The 18,008-nt window shown below is 40.0% G+C and overlaps 3 protein-coding genes across 4 annotated transcripts in view; all 3 read right to left on the bottom strand.

The window, feature by feature from the left end:
- Positions 1-127: 127 nt before the first annotated feature.
- On the bottom strand, positions 128-2,800 carry LOC106647454 (UDP-glucosyltransferase 2-like). 2 transcript variants are annotated; one of them, XM_089588722.1, is made up of 6 exons: positions 2,628-2,800; positions 1,743-2,237; positions 1,207-1,629; positions 898-1,129; positions 561-786; positions 128-458 (listed from the first exon to the last, which is right to left on the bottom strand). In XM_089588722.1, the coding sequence occupies exons 2-6, from the start codon at positions 2,160-2,162 to the stop codon at positions 173-175; spliced, it is 1,587 nt and encodes a 528-aa protein (XP_089444848.1). In that variant the 5' UTR covers positions 2,163-2,237; positions 2,628-2,800; the 3' UTR covers positions 128-172. The 2 variants fall into 2 exon arrangements, with proteins under 2 accessions (XP_089444848.1, XP_089444849.1); XM_089588723.1 differs by lacking the exon at positions 2,628-2,800 and adding an exon at positions 2,397-2,529.
- Positions 2,801-3,604: 804 nt separating this feature from the next.
- On the bottom strand, positions 3,605-7,260 carry LOC106647489 (fibroblast growth factor 1). The gene is made up of 5 exons (XM_014363907.3): positions 7,175-7,260; positions 5,768-6,004; positions 4,288-4,487; positions 3,943-4,046; positions 3,605-3,827 (listed from the first exon to the last, which is right to left on the bottom strand). Exons 2-5 carry the CDS (start codon positions 5,968-5,970, stop codon positions 3,639-3,641), a joined length of 696 nt encoding a protein of 231 aa, XP_014219393.2. The 5' UTR covers positions 5,971-6,004; positions 7,175-7,260; the 3' UTR covers positions 3,605-3,638.
- A 4,900-nt stretch (positions 7,261-12,160) lies between these two features.
- Positions 12,161-18,008, bottom strand: part of smash (smallish) — a 131,084-nt gene continuing 125,236 nt past the window's right edge. The window contains exons 8-17 of the mRNA XM_089589017.1: positions 16,775-17,200; positions 16,205-16,435; positions 15,410-16,120; positions 15,269-15,322; positions 14,805-15,148; positions 14,457-14,700; positions 14,182-14,369; positions 13,868-14,103; positions 13,597-13,761; positions 12,161-13,376 (exon numbers count right to left, since the gene is read on the bottom strand). Of these exons, the coding sequence (XP_089445143.1) occupies positions 13,354-13,376; positions 13,597-13,761; positions 13,868-14,103; positions 14,182-14,369; positions 14,457-14,700; positions 14,805-15,148; positions 15,269-15,322; positions 15,410-16,120; positions 16,205-16,435; positions 16,775-17,200 (2,622 nt within the window). The 3' untranslated portion in view covers positions 12,161-13,353. The remainder of the gene's footprint in view (positions 13,377-13,596; positions 13,762-13,867; positions 14,104-14,181; positions 14,370-14,456; positions 14,701-14,804; positions 15,149-15,268; positions 15,323-15,409; positions 16,121-16,204; positions 16,436-16,774; positions 17,201-18,008) is intronic.

The raw sequence follows: 18,008 nt of genomic DNA, 5'->3' as shown, positions 1-18,008 counted from the left end.
TTAAGTTAATCCATGCCATTTATATTAAAGGGAGACGAGAATTTCCTTGAAAAATCTTTACTTACGATTTGTCTGGTAAATATTGTTTTTTTCTTTTTTTTTTTTTAACACAGTCTAAGTGTTTTATGTAGGTATTCATAAACTTTTTGTTCATACATGATTGATTGGTTTATTAATTGTTTTTTTTGTCTTTTAAAATTAACTTGAGATACAAGCTACGACAAAAAACAGCCAGAACCAAGTAAAATTTGTACAATATAAGCACGCAAAGAATTATCGCAGCAACAATGACACCATAAACGTCGAGCAGATAAATTTGCCACCAGGGCATGTCGACCAATAGAGATCTCAGGGCGTCTTTGCCATGCCTGTGCACGTACTCCACCCAATAGACAGCCGTGTCGACTGGATTCGCCAAATTGTCGCGGAATTTCCTGCCAATCCTCCGAATCGATTCCCTATATAAAAAAAAAAAAAAAAAATGGACAGGGTGAGCATACAGGTGTATCTCGTATGTCTTTTTACCTACACCCTTTAACATAGTAACGACAATTATTTACTTGTACGTGGGATTGCCAAGAACTTCCCTGAGAGCGCTCGTCAGCGACTCCTCACTGATTTCATTTTTGTTGATTCTTACGGCGATCTTTAGCTTAACGTACGCATCGATGTTCATATGTTGATCGATAAACAGCGGAATGCCGATCATCGGCACTTCGTAGTGAATTGCTTCTTGAGTACTCATCAGTCCACCGTGAGTAACGAAAACTTTTACATTTTTGTGTTCTGAAAAAATTGGACAAAAAAAAAAAAAAAGTTTTCCATCCAGTTTTATTTTTTTACTTTGAGTATTATTACTTATACACACGTTGATCGAGTAAAAACAAAAGTGAGTACTTAAAATTTGCATCTGTTGCAGCCACGGCTTGATCATGACGTTCGAGGGGATTCCATCGGGTAGCAGCTCTCGGTCCACGACCCTCAGGAGTACGCGGGTTGGCGCAATATTTGCAAATGCCCCGTAGAGTTGTTGAATCAAGGGCCGCGGAAAAGTTTCCAGCTTGACCATCGACCCGAAAGAAAAATAAACGCATCCGTGCTCGCTATCGTCCAACCATTTTTGCACGTCCTGAACGCACATTATTTATAGAATTCATGTTGTTTTTCATCTCCGCGGTAATGATATAATTTCTTTCCATTACGCACCTGCGGCAAAGTTTCGTTTTTTTCGACAATGTGCAGGCCTCCGACCGGTACAATGGCAGGGGTAAAGGCCCTGATTCCGTTAATCGCTTTGTTTTGGTTAATCAGAATCAACGAAAAATCCTTCAAAATTTCGGGGCTACCGGGGCAATCGGGCCCAAATACCTTTCGTATGCACTCGTTGTTTTGTGCCACTCCCAAAAATTCGTTCGTTACTCTGGCCACGTGAAATGTGATGAAGTTTTGCAGTCGTTCCGTAAAACTCATGGGGGCACTGTACTCCGAGAAAACGCTCGGATCTGTTGCCAAATTTTGCGGATTACCCAGGGGATGTTGAATATCGTCGAGTGTCGCCACGGTGACGATACCGATCATTGGCACGTTTAAACGACGGCCGAAAGGAATGAAACATATCGGCAAGGCAAACTGTAACACACATACACAATAATATACATCCAATAATCAATGAGCCTACAATTAATACTTATAACGTATATGTATGTATTAATCATAGGAAAAACACACGGTGTGCGGCTTACCTCTAAAATCACGAGATCGTAGGGCGGATCTTGCGGTGGGTTGTTCAAAAGTTTTTCAAAGTGCGGGTGATCCAGTAGCTTGCACATCGATCTTATCCATTTCGTGCTCTCGTTCATGAGGAATCCTGCTAGGGCTTTGTTATTCACGACGTTTTCGTGAGTGAAATTGTTCACCAGTACTTCCAATGTACCCTCGAGACTGAAGTCCGTGTAATTGGGCACGGGTTCCGATTGGGGAAAATGGCTGTACACGTCGACTCGGTGGCCCTTGGCTGCTAAGCCTTTCATTACCGCTTCGCACATGACAAAGTGGCTTTTCGAATGGAATGGAAACAAACCGAGGATTCGCAGACCGGAGATCAAAGTGGGTGCTGTGCCCAGACACACCAGAAGTAGGGCGAGTGTAGCTGGTGGTGCCATTTTTTGCCTCTGAGAAAGCTTTGTTCCGTCACGATGTTCAAATATTCAAACTCGTACAAGATCCAACGCACAATTCTTTGGTAGAAAAATAAACGTATATGAGTAAACTATATTTTGCAGGAAACGATTGACAGCTACGTCAATAGTATATCTATACGCTCATTCTTTTTATATTTTCCATTTTAACTTTGTGAGCTGTATTGATCGTGGTATTTTTTTTTTTTTTTTTTTTACTTTTTCCATTAAAAATTCCGGCTAATGGCAAATATGTATTTTATTCATCAAGCTTGACTTTAAACATTCGTAGTAGTGTACATTTTGTCACATGTATAATAACATTGAAATTCGCACTACTGTGGGATCGATTTATAATAGGAAATTACTCGTTTTACCGCGTACACGGATATAAGTAGACTTGCACTAATATTTGGCATATCAATGAACGTCAAAATATGTTTTTCTTACTATTGTCGGTTACGAGAGATAATAATTGATTTTGGCGAGTACGCGGGATAGCACCGGGCAACTGTTTACTCGATTAAATGTGAACTAATCCTGCAGGCAACGAACTGATAAATATTTATCGAGACGTTAAATAAAGTCAATAAATTATCAATGCACAATGTAAAAAATTGCATTATCAGGAAGCGTTAAGTCGATGTCAAATAAAAAAGTATTAGTATGACTGATAACTTGGATAAGATTTTGCTTTTATATTCAATTCAAATTTTTTTTTTTTTTTTTTTTTTTCAATATCATTGGCCTTGTTTCATAAAAACAATAGAAAAAACGCTTAATCTCACCCAACCAATATGGATTAAAGAAAAGCCGGGCAAGCATTGACAATCTTACATTGCTGATAAACAAAATACGTTTCTTCAGTATTTCTTCAACTGTAATGCACCATTTATCTATTACCATTTTGTATGCATTGATATCGGTAATATTATTGTTTTTAAAATATTTTACAAAAGTAAGACATGACATTCTACTCATGTTCAAAATTATTAACATTCCGGAGCAATTTAATGCCTGTATTCATTTTAATTTACTTTTGTAATTTAATTTATTGCCAAACTATTTTCCATACATCTAAATTAATTGAACTTATTTGGACCTTAATACCGTACATATCTATGTGTTCATTCTTATAATTACATGAATATCATCATTAAATAATTGATCATTGCACTATTTGTTACTCACATGTGCATGTAACAATTTTATATTTTCCATGTTACATTTTATAACGCATCCTTGTATTAATCTCACACATTCAAGCGTTTTTATCACCAGCGTCTTCTTGCCATCTCTTAATACTATCTAATTTAATAATGTAACCTTGGGGTCGGTCCCATTTTTTTTCAAAAATACAAAATAAAATAACGAATCCAAGCAAAGCAAACAAATAACGATTCTGTAATTTTTGACTTTACAAGAAAAAAAAAAAAATCAAGCTGCTCGTACGATAGACGGTCACGCCATCCTAATGATTACGAATTGCGTGGCCTTTTGTGCCCAGGCAGTCTTGGGAGCCGATTTGTGTCTGCCGTTGTTTTTGATGGCCAACCACCAGCCGTCATCAGCGTACTTGTGCGATCGGAACGAATCGTATTTCCCAGAACTCCACTGCTCCCATTTCGTGTTGTCTTTGTTTGCTTTTAACTAAAAACAATTACAGCAAGGCGTAAAACTATTAACTATATTTTATGGTGCAAAAACTTATCGAAATGTCACCCCACGTTTGTATGTTAGTCAATTAAATAGCAACAACAGTTACCTCTCCATACAAATGACCGGTTGAATTGATGGCTAAGTAGTGACCGGTTTCCGTACTCTCTAGTCGAACCACTCCGTCCGCAACCGATGACAGAACGAATCGCACTGTAAATTACATAGCTAGTAAACGTCGATTCTGCCAATCGATTTACGTATCGAGTTCTACATTTAAACTAATCGCTGAAAAACTAGTTTAAACAAATTGTTTTTTTTTTGTTTTTTTTTTTTTTACATACAACAACTGTTCAAAAATATATTTTATTCTTGTACAAAAAGTATATAGCATCATACAGCTGGTATATACGACTCGAGGGATCGTTAAACATTTGGTTGCATGTACAAGTACCGTGAGCATCGCTAGTGCTTTCGTCGGCGAATCCCTTCACTCGTCCCGATCGCGTCATTCCTAGGTAATAACCAGTGCGACAGAAGAGTTTTAATTTTAGCGGATGACGAGCGATATAACTATTCACCGTTGCCAACTGAAGGTCGCAACCACTGCCGGGCAATTCCGTTGGACACGTTTCTGGCTTGTGGCGTGCGTTTCTGTGAAATAAAGAAAATCGTTCATCCGTACCAATCGAACGTTATTAATTTTAATTAACCAATTAATTGGTTGGTGCAGGGCGTTGTCAACGTAAGTGACGCGTAATTCATGAACGCGGACCAAATAAACGGGCATCTCACACGTATACCGTATACGGTATGTTAAATGAAATTAGCACCAATTAACTCGGCAAATGATGTACGCCCTATGAATGCGCAACAAGAGTGAGAGGGAACAAAATAAAGAATCATACGATTCCTGGTGTTAACAGAGTTAATCTTTTGATTTCGTGGAGAAAAAAAACATTTTTTATTTTTCTCTCTTAGCATGTAGCCTGCAAGTATATTTGAGGCACTACTGTGCGTTTGTTCGTTTTTCATGGCCCACAACTCTATAATTAGAGCCATTGCTCTAGATTGCATATTTCAATGCTTTTTTTTTCCCCTCGACGCGTGTGTATAGGTAGCTTTATGTTGAACCAGAGCTTTTTTTTACTCATTAATTGGGAAAGTTGTGTGTAAATCAAAAAATGGGTATATTCATTTTGGTACTTTAATGGCAATACGCGAATCGGTATGAAAAAAATGATACGAAATGATTGAAAACGTATATTTTGTAGATTAAATCTATTTTCAACGTAAAATCAAGAAGGTAAGCTTGCATTTCAAAACTTTCACTGTACAAAAACACACGAGCGTGATTCCCGTTAACTTGCCTATATGAGTATATATACGTCTACGTGCACTTAACAAAGTCAGCCGACCAATAAATAAACCGTGCAGTTGTACAGTCATGCACGTGTACATAAAAATTATCTTCTTTTTGTTTACACGTATACTTCACAGTTATACATATGTCGAAGGTACTTCAAAAGAGGCACACGCGAAAGAAGATTATAATTGACCCGCTGACATTGCCCGAAGCAGATGAGAGAAATTAATCGAGGGTAAGCAAGTGAGTAACTGGCTCATCAGCTGGTCATCGTTGACAACGCGAGAGGAGAACAGTGTGATCGAGGATTATACGACGTATAATGTAGGAGCATGTATTTAGTTATTAAAAGACCTTTGGCCGGTCATCGCTGAAGCGCGGGGCTTTGGATTCGAAGCGTGAAAAGCTCGGTGAGACGGATAGCGCTTTGTAGTCCTTCGCGGTCTCGGGTTCAAGTTATTTTCGACGAGTTTTAGGAATTAAAAAAAAAACGTAGGGTGTACGAGCGCCTGCCACGTTTACGACGATCACACGGGAGTTTCATTTTTTTTTGCGTGTACGCGTATACCCATCATCGTCGGTGCTATCCGATGATTTTGCTTTAGCTGCGAGAGAATGGCTGTAATGGTCGTAGTTTTTGCCATTGGCCGCAAATGCAGTGGCATCCAGATCGGAGTCGTAGCTGTCGTCGCTGCAACTGTCGTCGATGTCGCTGCACTCCTCGTCGACCACCGGGGGCTCGCGGTTCTCGTAAATCCAGCGCAAGCTCATTTCCCTTTTTTGATTTTCCTCGTCGATTTTGGAACTGAAAATATACATTTTTTTTTTTTTCTTTTTCTTCTTTCAAAGTGACCCGTCGTAGGTGTCGAGAAAGGAATAGAATCAGGAACAAAGAAATTAAAGATAACATGAATCTTCTTCTCTGTGTAAACAACAGTAAAAAAAGCTCGCGAGGCAATAACGTCACTCTAGGACGTCATTTTACTACAACTCAACAGGCATTTACTGTTATGGTAATGGTATAATCACGATCCATTGCTTTCTCGAGCTTGTAAAAATCTACTCAAACATCTGTGAGACATTTACTATTTGTCAAATTAGCTCCTACCTATCTTTAAAATTATTTCTTTTTTTTTTTCCTATTCAAAATCCATGATTTTCATCCCACACGAGTGAAAATTAACTCGTGTCTCTAGGGGATAGAACAAAACATTGGCTTTTCGAAAAATACACGTGAAGTTGATGCATTATATCCTATAGTCGTGTGGATGTAGAACACAATGTGATGCGGCCCCGAGTTAACGGCACACTTCGACTTGCTCTGTTTAAACTTACGTCTGTATACTTAATTGCGATCGGATAAAGAGCGCACCACTACGAAAACAGTAACTCCTCAATTACGATTGTCTATTCGCATCTACGGATGCACGGACACGCATATCCTGGCGCGATGTAAAAAACAATATGGTTTTTGAAGCCCAAAGCAAACAAAGATGAAAAGTCATGTATTCGCGTACTTTTTTACGAGAAATCATTGTGTTATAACTCTGGCTTTTTACCAGTGGCTCGATTATTTTTTAATGTTACAGAGAGAGAATATGAGCTTTCGTTCAAGCTTGCGATGATTTACGAGTATCGCTTCGTCAACCGTCGAACCATAGAGTCACGACACAGTACTATATACGTAACACGGATTGCAATGTTATCCATCGAAAGTTCCAAGCTGCAATGTTACCTTTTTATTATTTTTTCCATCCAATGGTAGATACAAATTTACGCGTATCGGTCTGAAAAAAGTTTATGTGAACCCCAAGTTTGCAAAACTTTACAGTAAAACAGAGACGATCGTGATAAAAACACACCACGCACAATATAATTGTGCTTTTTCAGAAAGAAAAAAAAAAAAGAAACAGACTTTGATTGAAATCACGCGATATTTAGTGCAATAAATGTATACTATCGATAAACATCTCACCCCAACTGGTGTCACTTTGTAATTGTCTTCGCTTCCAGTAACGATTTTAACAAAACACAAGTTCAAAGCTTATTAATAAAAAAAAATTTTTTTAAAGGTATGATAAAAAGGACACTGTACAGATGTAACACACGCCGCGTGCCTGCCGTGACTGACTCGCCGCGTCCATCTAAACCGCTGCAGGCGCGGATAATTTTTAATAGAGCTTTCCCTCGCCGTATACGTTGCGCATTGGAATTTGGAAAGAGTTTCTTCTCTACCGTAATGTTTTTCCGCTCTCGCTTGTGCATTTTATTTTCGCTGATTGTTATTTTACGACTCAGTGGTGCGCTGAGAGAAAAAAAATTCGCCGTTATGGTTTCTGGGAACTTGCATCTTGCAATCCTGGAAGCGAGAGAAAAAAGAGAGAAAGAACAGCTCAAGCGTTATTAATCAACGTATAATTTTGGGTTATTGTCCGTTCTCGGGCTAAAAATTTGTTTTTCCTTTTCATTCGTACCTCCAAGTTTTTATGTCAGTCCCTATATCCATTTATTGTTCTTAAATATATATAACAATATCACGCCAGAACGTGTATACATATACATCGCTAGTCATCTACAAACTCCCGTTCAACTAAATTTATCAGGCTTTTAATTCTAATTTATCACCGCAGTGCTTTATACATGTATCTTTATCTTCATCGCTAGATTCCGTAGATGACTGCCTACATAATATAATATGTGCTTATAACCGATAAAATGTTTTTTAAAATAGAACACAAAAGTGTGGGATACATGCACGAGGGTGTGAAATATGTGGTAGAAGGTGTGCTCCCATATCCATCGATTCGTCTAATAATAGAGGCAGTCTTGTTGACTTTTCTACCCGCATAGATCGGAAGAATGAAGCCGGAACGACTCCGATTTTGTTGTCCTCTCTCTCTCTCTTTGATGGGGACTTTTAATGCTAAAATCATTTTATCACTGCAATATAAAAGCTTTACGGAAGCTATTACCCGTAGGTGTGTCAGTAATCATCACCTCAGTCCCGTTGAAGACCTTCAGCTTATCACCAGGCGTACTTTTTTCTTCAGCTATGTTACACCATACAGATTGATGAAGTGACGCAATACTTCGGTACAACAAACCCCTGCTGGTTAAGACCTTTATTACCTATTATGCAATACAATAAAATTGCCACACTCTATTTAGGAAGACGTACAGTACGCGGAACGATGTAAAACTGATACATTTTTCTCTTATTTAATACATGCTGAATAAAAACCTTATTTATACCTTAAAATTTGATGGCAGTTACCTTCATTAGTCATTTAATCTTGTGTTATTGCATATAGATAAAAGTTTAGTTGTGGTCTTAAAAGTTCTTAAAAGACAAACTCCACTTGATTTGAATCACCCACCTACTGTCGTCTGTCATGTGTATATTTTTCACACATAAGCGCAGTGCGCACAGTGAGTTGACAATTACTTAGCGCTGCATAGCGAGGTTGATTCTAAACTTAAAAAAACACCATATTTTTTTGGAAAAAATTCACTAGTGACATTTACTAGGCTAGTGACTTTTGGCCAACTTTCGTCGGCACGGTTGTGTAGGAAAGTAGTTTAGAAAGTAGTACTTAGTACTTAGTAAGTTTTCCTACTTCCTAGTGCATATCTAAAATGTGAGCGTAGGCCGTAGGGTCTAGCGGAGCCAATCCAATAGACCCTCCGCTGCGGCTACTAGCGTGATAAGTTTATACCTATTAAATTTCTAGAATGGGCACACATGATTAATATTTAAACATTTTAAGCTGTATAAATATATAACATAGATTCCAAATATGCATTATTACCGCTGGAATATGCTAACAAAACCAAATATCCGTCTTTCTCACCCAGCAAAATAATAGGTATCTGTATAATCCTGTATCAATTTATTGCACACATGCGAAATGTTCAATGACAGTAAACAATGACATAATTTCAAACTTTACTTTTAACTCTTCATTTCACACGTAATTTTACAATGCAATTGATAAATTATTATTCATACAAAAGTATGAATATTCTTATAGGAGGTCGATTTTCAGGCAAAAGATTATTTGTAAACTTGCCGTAAACAGCACAGCCAATATCAACTTTTTATTTTCTATCTACACAACTAGTTGCGGCTGGTTTCAGCGTTTCAGATTTCTAAACTAAAAAGTGGCCCTAAAATTCTGAAGGAAAGCTTTAGATATTTTAGGCCCTAGAGCCATGTTGTCAATTATAAACCAGCCGCAACTTATTTGACAGACACAAAAAGAAAATTCAACATTTTCTGTGCTGTTTGCGGCAAGTTTACAATTTATCTATTACTCGAAAGTATAAATATATAGGAGGTCAATATTCGTATAAAACATACACTGCAAACTTGCCGCAAGTAGCACAAACATCGTGAATTATTTATTTTGTATCTATTTCAAGAGTTGCGGCTGGTTTATAAGTGAGTAAATGGCTCTAGGGCTAAGCTGCCTAAAGCTCTCCTTCAGAATTTCAGAAGCAATTTTTGGCCAAAAAAATCACGACCGCTAGATGGCGCTGATCCTAATGATTATAACTACTTATAGTAGAGCCATTTAATCAATTATAAACCAGCCGCAACTAATTTCGTAGATACAAAATAAATAGTTAAAGATAATTGTGCTACTTGCGGCAAGTTTGCAGTGTATGTTTTATACGAATATCAACCTCATATATATTTATACTTTTGGGTAATAGATGAATTGTAAACTTGCCGCCAATAGTGCGAACAATGTTCACTTTTTATTTTGTATTTATCAAATTAGTTGCGGCTGGTTTATAAATGATTAAATGGCTCTAGTATAAGTATAGTAATAATCATTTGGATCAGCGCCATCTAGCGGTAGTGATTTTTTTGGCCAAAAATTGCTTCTGAAATTCTGATGGAGAGCTTTAGGCAGCTTAGCCCTAGAGCCGTTTAATCACTTATAAACCAGCCGCAACTATTGAAATAGATACAAAATAAATAATTAACGTTGTTTGTGCTGTTTGCGGCAAGTTTACAATTTATCTATTACCCGAAAGTATAAATATATATAAGAGGTCAATATTCGTATAAAACATACACTGCAAACTTGCCGCAAGTAGCACAAACATCGTTTAATATTTATTTTGTATCTATTTCAAGAGTTGCGGCTGGTTTATAAGTGACTAAATGGCTCTAGGGCTAAGCTGCCTAAAGCTCTCCTTCAGAATTTCAGAAGCAATTTTTGGCCAAAAAAATCACGACCGCTAGATGGCGCTGATCCTAATGATTATTACTACTTGTAGTAGAGCCATTTGATCAATTATAAACCAGCCGCAACTAATTTAGTAAATACAAAATAAAAAGATAACATTGTTTGTGCTGTTTGCGGCAAGTTTACAATGCATTTTTTATACGAATATTGACTTCCTATATATTTATACTTTCGGGTAAAAGATAAATTGTAAACTTGCCGCCAACAGTGCAAACAACGTTAACTTTTTATTTTGTATTTATCAAATTAGTTGCGGCTGGTTTATAAATGATTAAATGGCTCTAGTATAAGTATAGTAATAATCATTTGGATCAGCGCCATCTAGCGGTAGTGATTTTTTTGGCCAAAAATTGCTTCTGAAATTCTGATGGAGAGCTTTAGGCAGCTTAGCCCTAGAGCCGTTTAATCACTTATAAACCAGCCGCAGCTATCGAAATAGATACAAAATAAATAATTAACGATGATTGTGATGTTTGCGGCAAGTTTACAATTTATCTTTTACCCGAAAGTATAAATATATAGGAAGTCAATATTCGTATAAAAAATGCATTGTAAACTTGCCGCAAACAGCACAAACAATGTTTTCTTTTTATTTTGTATTTACTAAATTAGTTGCGGCTGGTTTATAATTGATCAAATGGCTCTACTACAAGTAGTAATAATCATTTGGATCAGCGCCATCTAGCGGTAGTGATTTTTTTGGCCAAAAATTGCTTCTGAAATTCTGATGGAGAGCTTTAAGCAGCTTAGCCCTAGAGCCATTTAATTACTTATAAACGAGCCGCAACTAATTTCATAAATACAAAATAAAAAGTTAACGTTGTTTGCACTGTTTGCGTCAAGTTTACAATTTATCTATTACCCAAAAGTATAAACATATATGAGGTTGATATTCGTATAAAACATATACTGCAAACTTGCCGCAAGTAGCACAATTATCTTTAACTATTTATTTTGTATCTACGAAATTAGTTGCGGCTGGTTTATAATTGATTAAATGGCTCTACTATAAGTAGTTATAATCATTAGGATCAGCGCCATCTAGCGGTCTTTATTTTTTGGCCATAAGTGGCTCCTAAAATTCTCAATCAGAGCATTACGGATTAGAGCCATTTAATCAATTATAAACCAGCCGCAACTCATTATGAAGCTATAAAATAAAAAAATAACAATACATGTGTTTTTGGCGGCAACTTAACAATCTACTTTTTACCAAAAATCGACCTCCTATGTATTCTACTTTTAAAAATAAATTTTCGAGCATAAAATAAATTGTTAACTTGCCGCCAAAAACACATGTATCGTTATTTTTTCATTTTATAGCTTTATCATGAGTTGCGGCTGGTTTATAGTTGATTAAATGGCTCTTATCCTGAATGCTCTGATTGAGAATTTTAGGAGCCACTTTTGGCCAAAAAATAAAGACCGCTAGATGGCGCTGATCCAAAATAATTATCACTATACTTACAGCAGAGCCATTTAATTAATTATAAACCAGCCGCAACTAATCTTACAGATAGACAATAAAAAGTTGACATTTTATGTGCTGTTTGCGGCAAGTATACAATTCACCTTTGGTTTTCGTAAGCGAAACTTGTCTTGGACAATTGTTCTTATACTTGTTTCTCATCGGTGCTAGATTAATTTGAATAAATATGCATTATTGCAATTGATTATAGAAAAATAAATAGATTTTTATCTAGTAGGTTTCAATAATTCAATTTATTTACTCATGAATACAAAATTACACGTTACGCACGAAACAAATATCATACATTATTTCACATGTGTAACTAACAACGATGACGCAATATCTTCTTTACAGTAAAATATAGTAATAAGATAGGCCATATACTTTAAAGAAAAAAAAAGAGCTGCAAAATAAACTCTATTATTACGCCATTTAACATTCAACATGCTCTCGGCATGAAATCGTTTGTTACATAAAATTAATACACGCTATAAGAGAAAAACAATTTCGGAGGTACAAAACAACGACTGCATTGTCTGACAATACATGCCGTGTGTGTGTGTGGCGGAGGAGGACTGTGGATGTACAGTAAACAATCAAAAATGTAAAAATATGTTATATACAGTTGTTAATTATTTGATTTAAGGATAAAAATAAAACGAGTGAGCCTAAATATGCATGATTTTTTTATCATCTCACATTAACAACTGATTAACAGTAAAGCTCATCTACCCAAAATTATTTTTCTGATTCACTACATACTATAGAGAAAAGAAAAAAAAAATTATTTCCTTATGCATATATAATACAGAAATGTACATGATCTTCCGAATCAGAGATAAAATAAAAATATTAATTGTGTAATCATTGATCGCATTACTAATACCCTTTTCAAAAATGTTACTTTGCATTCGATTTCAAAACTTTTGAGAAAAAGAACAAAACAAAGAAAAAAGAAAACATTACATTAAAGACTATAGCGCTGATAGTCTCAAAACTTAAAGCTAATTGCTAATTACATAAATACACGCTATTTACATAATTCATTCCTACACGTCTTCAAATACATACACTGATATTCATTGTACAATTGGCAGGCACGTTTTTCCTTTGACGTTTTTTCTTTCTCTCAGATTCTTCTTACATGCGCCCTCATCTATGTGACATCATCCGCAATCATATGACAGGCAAAAGCGCTAGAGGCAATCGTACCGTTCTATTTACATAACCGATCGGCTTTTATTCTTGACTCATAGAACGGTTTTTTTTACCTCAACAGTGTAGTGAGGCATCAGCTTGAAACACTGGCCACGTTTGACAACTTACGAAGGTATAGCTGAGCCGGGCTATACAATCAAGTCTACAGCTAGTCTGACGCGATTTATTAACTTTTTTCTTTGTTTAAATGTTGATTGAATCTTGCCATTAAACGCAGCTGAATTTTACACCTAGAAAATTAATGCAACTACTTTATTGCTGATCAGCGAATGTGGTTATAAAAAACTGCTTCAAATAAGTAAACAACCAATAAATACATAATGAATTAGTACATATGGAAATTGTTTAAATCGTCCGTGAGATGGAAAAGACAGTTTCAAATGAGAAGGGAAAAATAAAGGTAGAAAAAAAATTACAGAGTGGAGTAGTATTGTTGCTAATGTTGCGTACCGTCGTCGCTGGAATAGCAGTTGTGGCAATGGAGCTTGTGATTGCGTACGCGCACATCCGTACCCATGAGGCCATCGCCAAGTCTCACATGGCACACGCAGCACTTGAAACACTCCATGTGATAGAACAACCGCAGGCTCTCGATTATCATCGCCGCGCCTCGTCCTGCAAAGAGTTGAAAGTAAATTGTTACATAGGAGCAACTTTTTTGTTTTATTTGTTTTATTACAGCAAATGACCATTTATTAATACATTTTTAAACGCCACTCACCTAATTCATCTCCACAGTGCGAGCATTTCTTCTTTCCACTGACACTCAACATCTTTTCTTGCGTTTCGGTATTACTGTTGCTGCTGTTGCTGCTGCTGCTACTGCTGTTGTTGATGCTGTTGTTATTACTATTGCTATTATTGTTATTATTACTGGGCGATTGATGTAATTTGTGCGGTTGCATTTGATAATGCTGCGACGAGTGTAAGTGCTCTTGGCTGGCACTGTGTTCCAGCCTGGAATGAATTAAAAAGACATTGAGCAAAAAATTCAAAAGTGACAACAGATTTTGATGGAAAGATCAACGAAATTACCTTCGCCTTGGAGACAACGGCTTGTCCTGGGCTCTATTCTGAACCCTTTGGGTAAGCGTTTGAATAATCGAGTCTGGTAAAGGCTTGCTATCGTTACGAGGTGGCGAGGCAGTGTACGGAACGGAGGTGCGTATCCGCGCCGGCGAGCGCTGCATGTTCTTTTCACTGATTCTACGCTGCTCTGCCTCCTGTACATTCATCGAACAAACAATACCGTTACAACCACAGCACAAATAAGAACGGATCACCTTTTATTTTCTATAAAAAAGATTCACCTGAATCAGCCAGTGCTGGTAATTAAAGTCATGGGCGCCACGCGGTATGTCACTCTTGCGGCGCTGCACCCACTGGTCGCTTTGAACAATCCTCGATCGAGGTACGGCCGACAGCGCCTGCAACGTTTGTCGACTCATCTGCTGGCCGTGGTGTCCGCTCGAAAGTGTGGTCGCCGAACAGCTCGGCCTGAGCGGCGCTTCCACCTGCTGCGGTATCGAGTCCGCGGACGGTACACGACTGTTTCTATTGGATAATGTTCAATGAGGTGCGGTTCGAATTGCGTAACTCGCGGGACAGGATGGGTCTCATTTCGGTATAATACTCTCTAACAGCAGATCTCATCTTACCCGATAGGCAGGCCAATGCGCTGGCGTTGTTCCACAAGTCTGAGAGGCTTCGCTGGAGGGATGGGAGGCGGCGGGGGCCTTCTGCGTTGGGCGAGACTCGTCTCCTGGAGCTGGAGATTCGGCATCGAAGCTCGGTAATTGAGCGGAGCTGCCGGGAGGGGCTTCCCGTACGGCTGTTGGCGCACATGTGGCTGAGATACCGGCTGAGCCACGTCCTGCAGCGACTTCCACTGCTCTTGTATTTGCTGTTGCTTTTGCTCGCGGTACGCGAGATTGTTACGCTGGCGTTTGAGCTCCTCTTGCTCGAGCTGCAAGAGCTCGCGCTCCACGCGCAGTACGTCCTGCTGCGATTCAAAATGTACAAATAACGTAAGACATGGATTGAAAATTCCTCGGCACTTATGCGCGCTCGATCAAGCATACGTTACATAAAAAAAAAAAAAATAATAAAGACAAGGACTCACCCTCGACGCGTACTCTTCTTCGTTACAGCTCAGCGCGGGGCTTGTCGATTTATTCTGAAATGCAAAAACACATTATGCAGTCTAATACACACACAAGTGATTTTCAAGTTTCCACAGAAAAGAAGGGTCAAGTTTCCGTACCTCGCGAGTAAGCTTCTGCACCTGATCCTTCTGTTGGTGCGCCTCGGCGCTTCTTCTTTCCTCTTGAGCTCTCGCCTCCTTTTCCAAGAGCTGTTGTTTCTCCAGCTCCTTCTGACGCGCCTCGTCCTGTTTACGCGCTATCTCCTCCTGTTTCCTCAGATTCTCCTCGTTCATGCGCAAGGTCTCGGCCGTCGCTTCCTGGTGGCGTCTGCGCGGCTGGGGTTGCTGCTGCTGCTGCTGCTGTTGAGCCTCACTAGTGCCACTATCCTGGGAGGCGCGCTCGCGCTCAAGCTGCATCTTTTCCTCTTCGAGCTCGCGCAACTTGTGGGCGAGCTTCTCGCCGATGTCGCTGTTGATCTCGCGGTTGTTCTCGTAACGCCACTGCTCCTCGCGCTCGAGCACCTCGATGATCTCGCGCTCCTTCTTGCTGATCTCGTCCTCCTCGGAGGAGGTGACACTCGCGCCGAAGGGCTCGCTGCTCTGGCGGCTGTGCTGGGACATGTCCGGGCTGACGGGCTGCTTCGTCCAGTCCTCGGCCTGGCCGAGCTCGACACCAGAGTCGCGCTCGTGGCTCGAGTCCTGCTCGTAGTTGCTGTCCGTGTCGTAGGAGCGCCGATGCAGCTGATCGATGCGCCGCTCCTCGGCGAGGATGGCCGCCATGTCGGGAGGCTTGCTCAACGTAAGTTCGCGCTCGAGCTCGTCATCGTTGAACTACAATGAGAGAAAGATAGGGGGGGGGGGGATAATGGTTTTGATTTTTTTTTGTCTACCCAAACTATAGTGTATACGACTTACGCCCTCGATGCCCAAAAAGTCGGAGCGCCGAGTGCGGAGTTCCTTCTTGATCCTGCGAGTCGAGTTGAGGCGCTTGAGCGGTTCGATCGGATGGTTCTCCTCGTCGCTGAGGTCCACGGGAATCGGTGGTGGTTTCTCCTTCGGCGGCTCGACGCTCGTTGGCGGGCCCAATTGAAAGGACAGGCCCGTGTTAACGATCTCCTCGTCGCTCGAAAAGCTCAGCGGTAATATCTGCAGCACGTGACCATTCACGATTATTATACTCGTTAAATAACATACAGTACCGATTTCATCGCGATACTCGGGTCAAGCTCGTTAACTTCAATTCAACCGTGATGCCAAGTGTTTTTCGATTCGTGCACGTGCGATGCTTCAATCGACGCATGTGGCTCGGTCTAAGTAAGATACATTACACGAGATACCGATCGGGTCGAGGATGATCGTTAGCGCGTGACGCGCCAGATTTTAATCGGACTTTCTCATTGGTACGTGCCCGTTGAATCGAAGAGAGAGAGAGAGAGAGAGAGAGAGAGATGAAAAAAAGAATAACGATATTGTATAGAAGTATACCTGTTTCGAAGCCGGTGACAGGGGGCTCAAAAAGTCCGAGCAGAGGGTCGTCCTCTCGAGAGCGAGGGTGTTTGGCCTGACGGGAGGAGGTTTGCGCTCGGCAAACAACAACAACGACTCCTCCTGCTCGGCGGCCTTGATCATCGGCTCCCTGATCTGCAGAGCGGCGACGGTCTCCTGGACGAGTAGGGTCGACTCCATCACGACTTTCGGCGCCGACTGCTGTTGCTTCAGCTGCGAGCTCACCACACCGTCCTCGTCACGCTTTTCGACTTTCTTCTTCTCTTCCTTCTTCTTGCCGTTGTTTTCCACCTCTTCCTCCTCCACCTCGTTTCGAACGGACTTCTTTGTATCCTCTGGTTGGGCTTCTGGAGCCGCTGCTGCTGCTACGGGCTGATTCTCAGGCTGGTGCTGGTGGTGCTTCACCTGCACGGTCGGCGGTGGAAAATAAAAGGAAAACGAAGCCGTTACACACAGATGGATGGATGGATGAATAAAATATACACGAGTAAGTACTGCAATTGCGCGTGTGAGCGATGGCGGAACGGATGTAATACAAGGCTCCGATGCACCGCGGTCAGTCGTCGGTGCTTGGAGCCGTTGCTCCGGCGAGGATGCACAGAGACCGGCAGAGTAATACGCGTTACACAGTACATGTATATATATACCTGTATACAGCGAAATTTCGCAACGCCACATTCTATGCAAATTTAGAGCGAACGCGCCCGCCGCGAGAGTTGAATCTCTTTGCGCGAGAGAGAGAGTGCATGCTTCTGTGTGTTTTGGAAGAGCTGTTGGTACAGGGGGGCTCGCCCTATCCGTTAAGATGCAACGCGCGGATGTTTGGACGATTTCGTTGGCCTTTTTTTTTTTTTTTTTTTTTTTTTTGTTTCTCGTAGGTATACGGATGGGTGTATAAATACGCGCGAGGAGACACGGCGGCTGTTTCTACGGAGGGGAGGATATTTTGAGACGCACGTGCTCCGTGCGAGGGGATGGTGTACTCCGTGGGCCGGTTCAACCACGCGCGTTTATGTATCTTACCGATTTTTCTTTCTTCTTTAGCTTTTAAATGGATAATGAGCTCTGCTTCGAAGGCGTATCGCAGTGCATTCAGTTTACGGTTGTTGGATGTAAATTTTTGTGGGATTCGTTAACAACACCGTACCGTTAAAGTGGAAGATCGTTGAACACGGTCAATCAAATATTCATCTTACTTGGCAAAACGCATTGT

Source organism: Copidosoma floridanum, unplaced genomic scaffold (assembly GCF_036245765.1).
Source record: "Copidosoma floridanum isolate Cflo_tuat_1 unplaced genomic scaffold, Cflo_Japanese_pri ptg000007l, whole genome shotgun sequence".
NCBI lineage: Eukaryota > Metazoa > Arthropoda > Insecta > Hymenoptera > Encyrtidae > Copidosoma > Copidosoma floridanum.
This window is presented reverse-complemented; position numbering and strand designations above follow the sequence as displayed.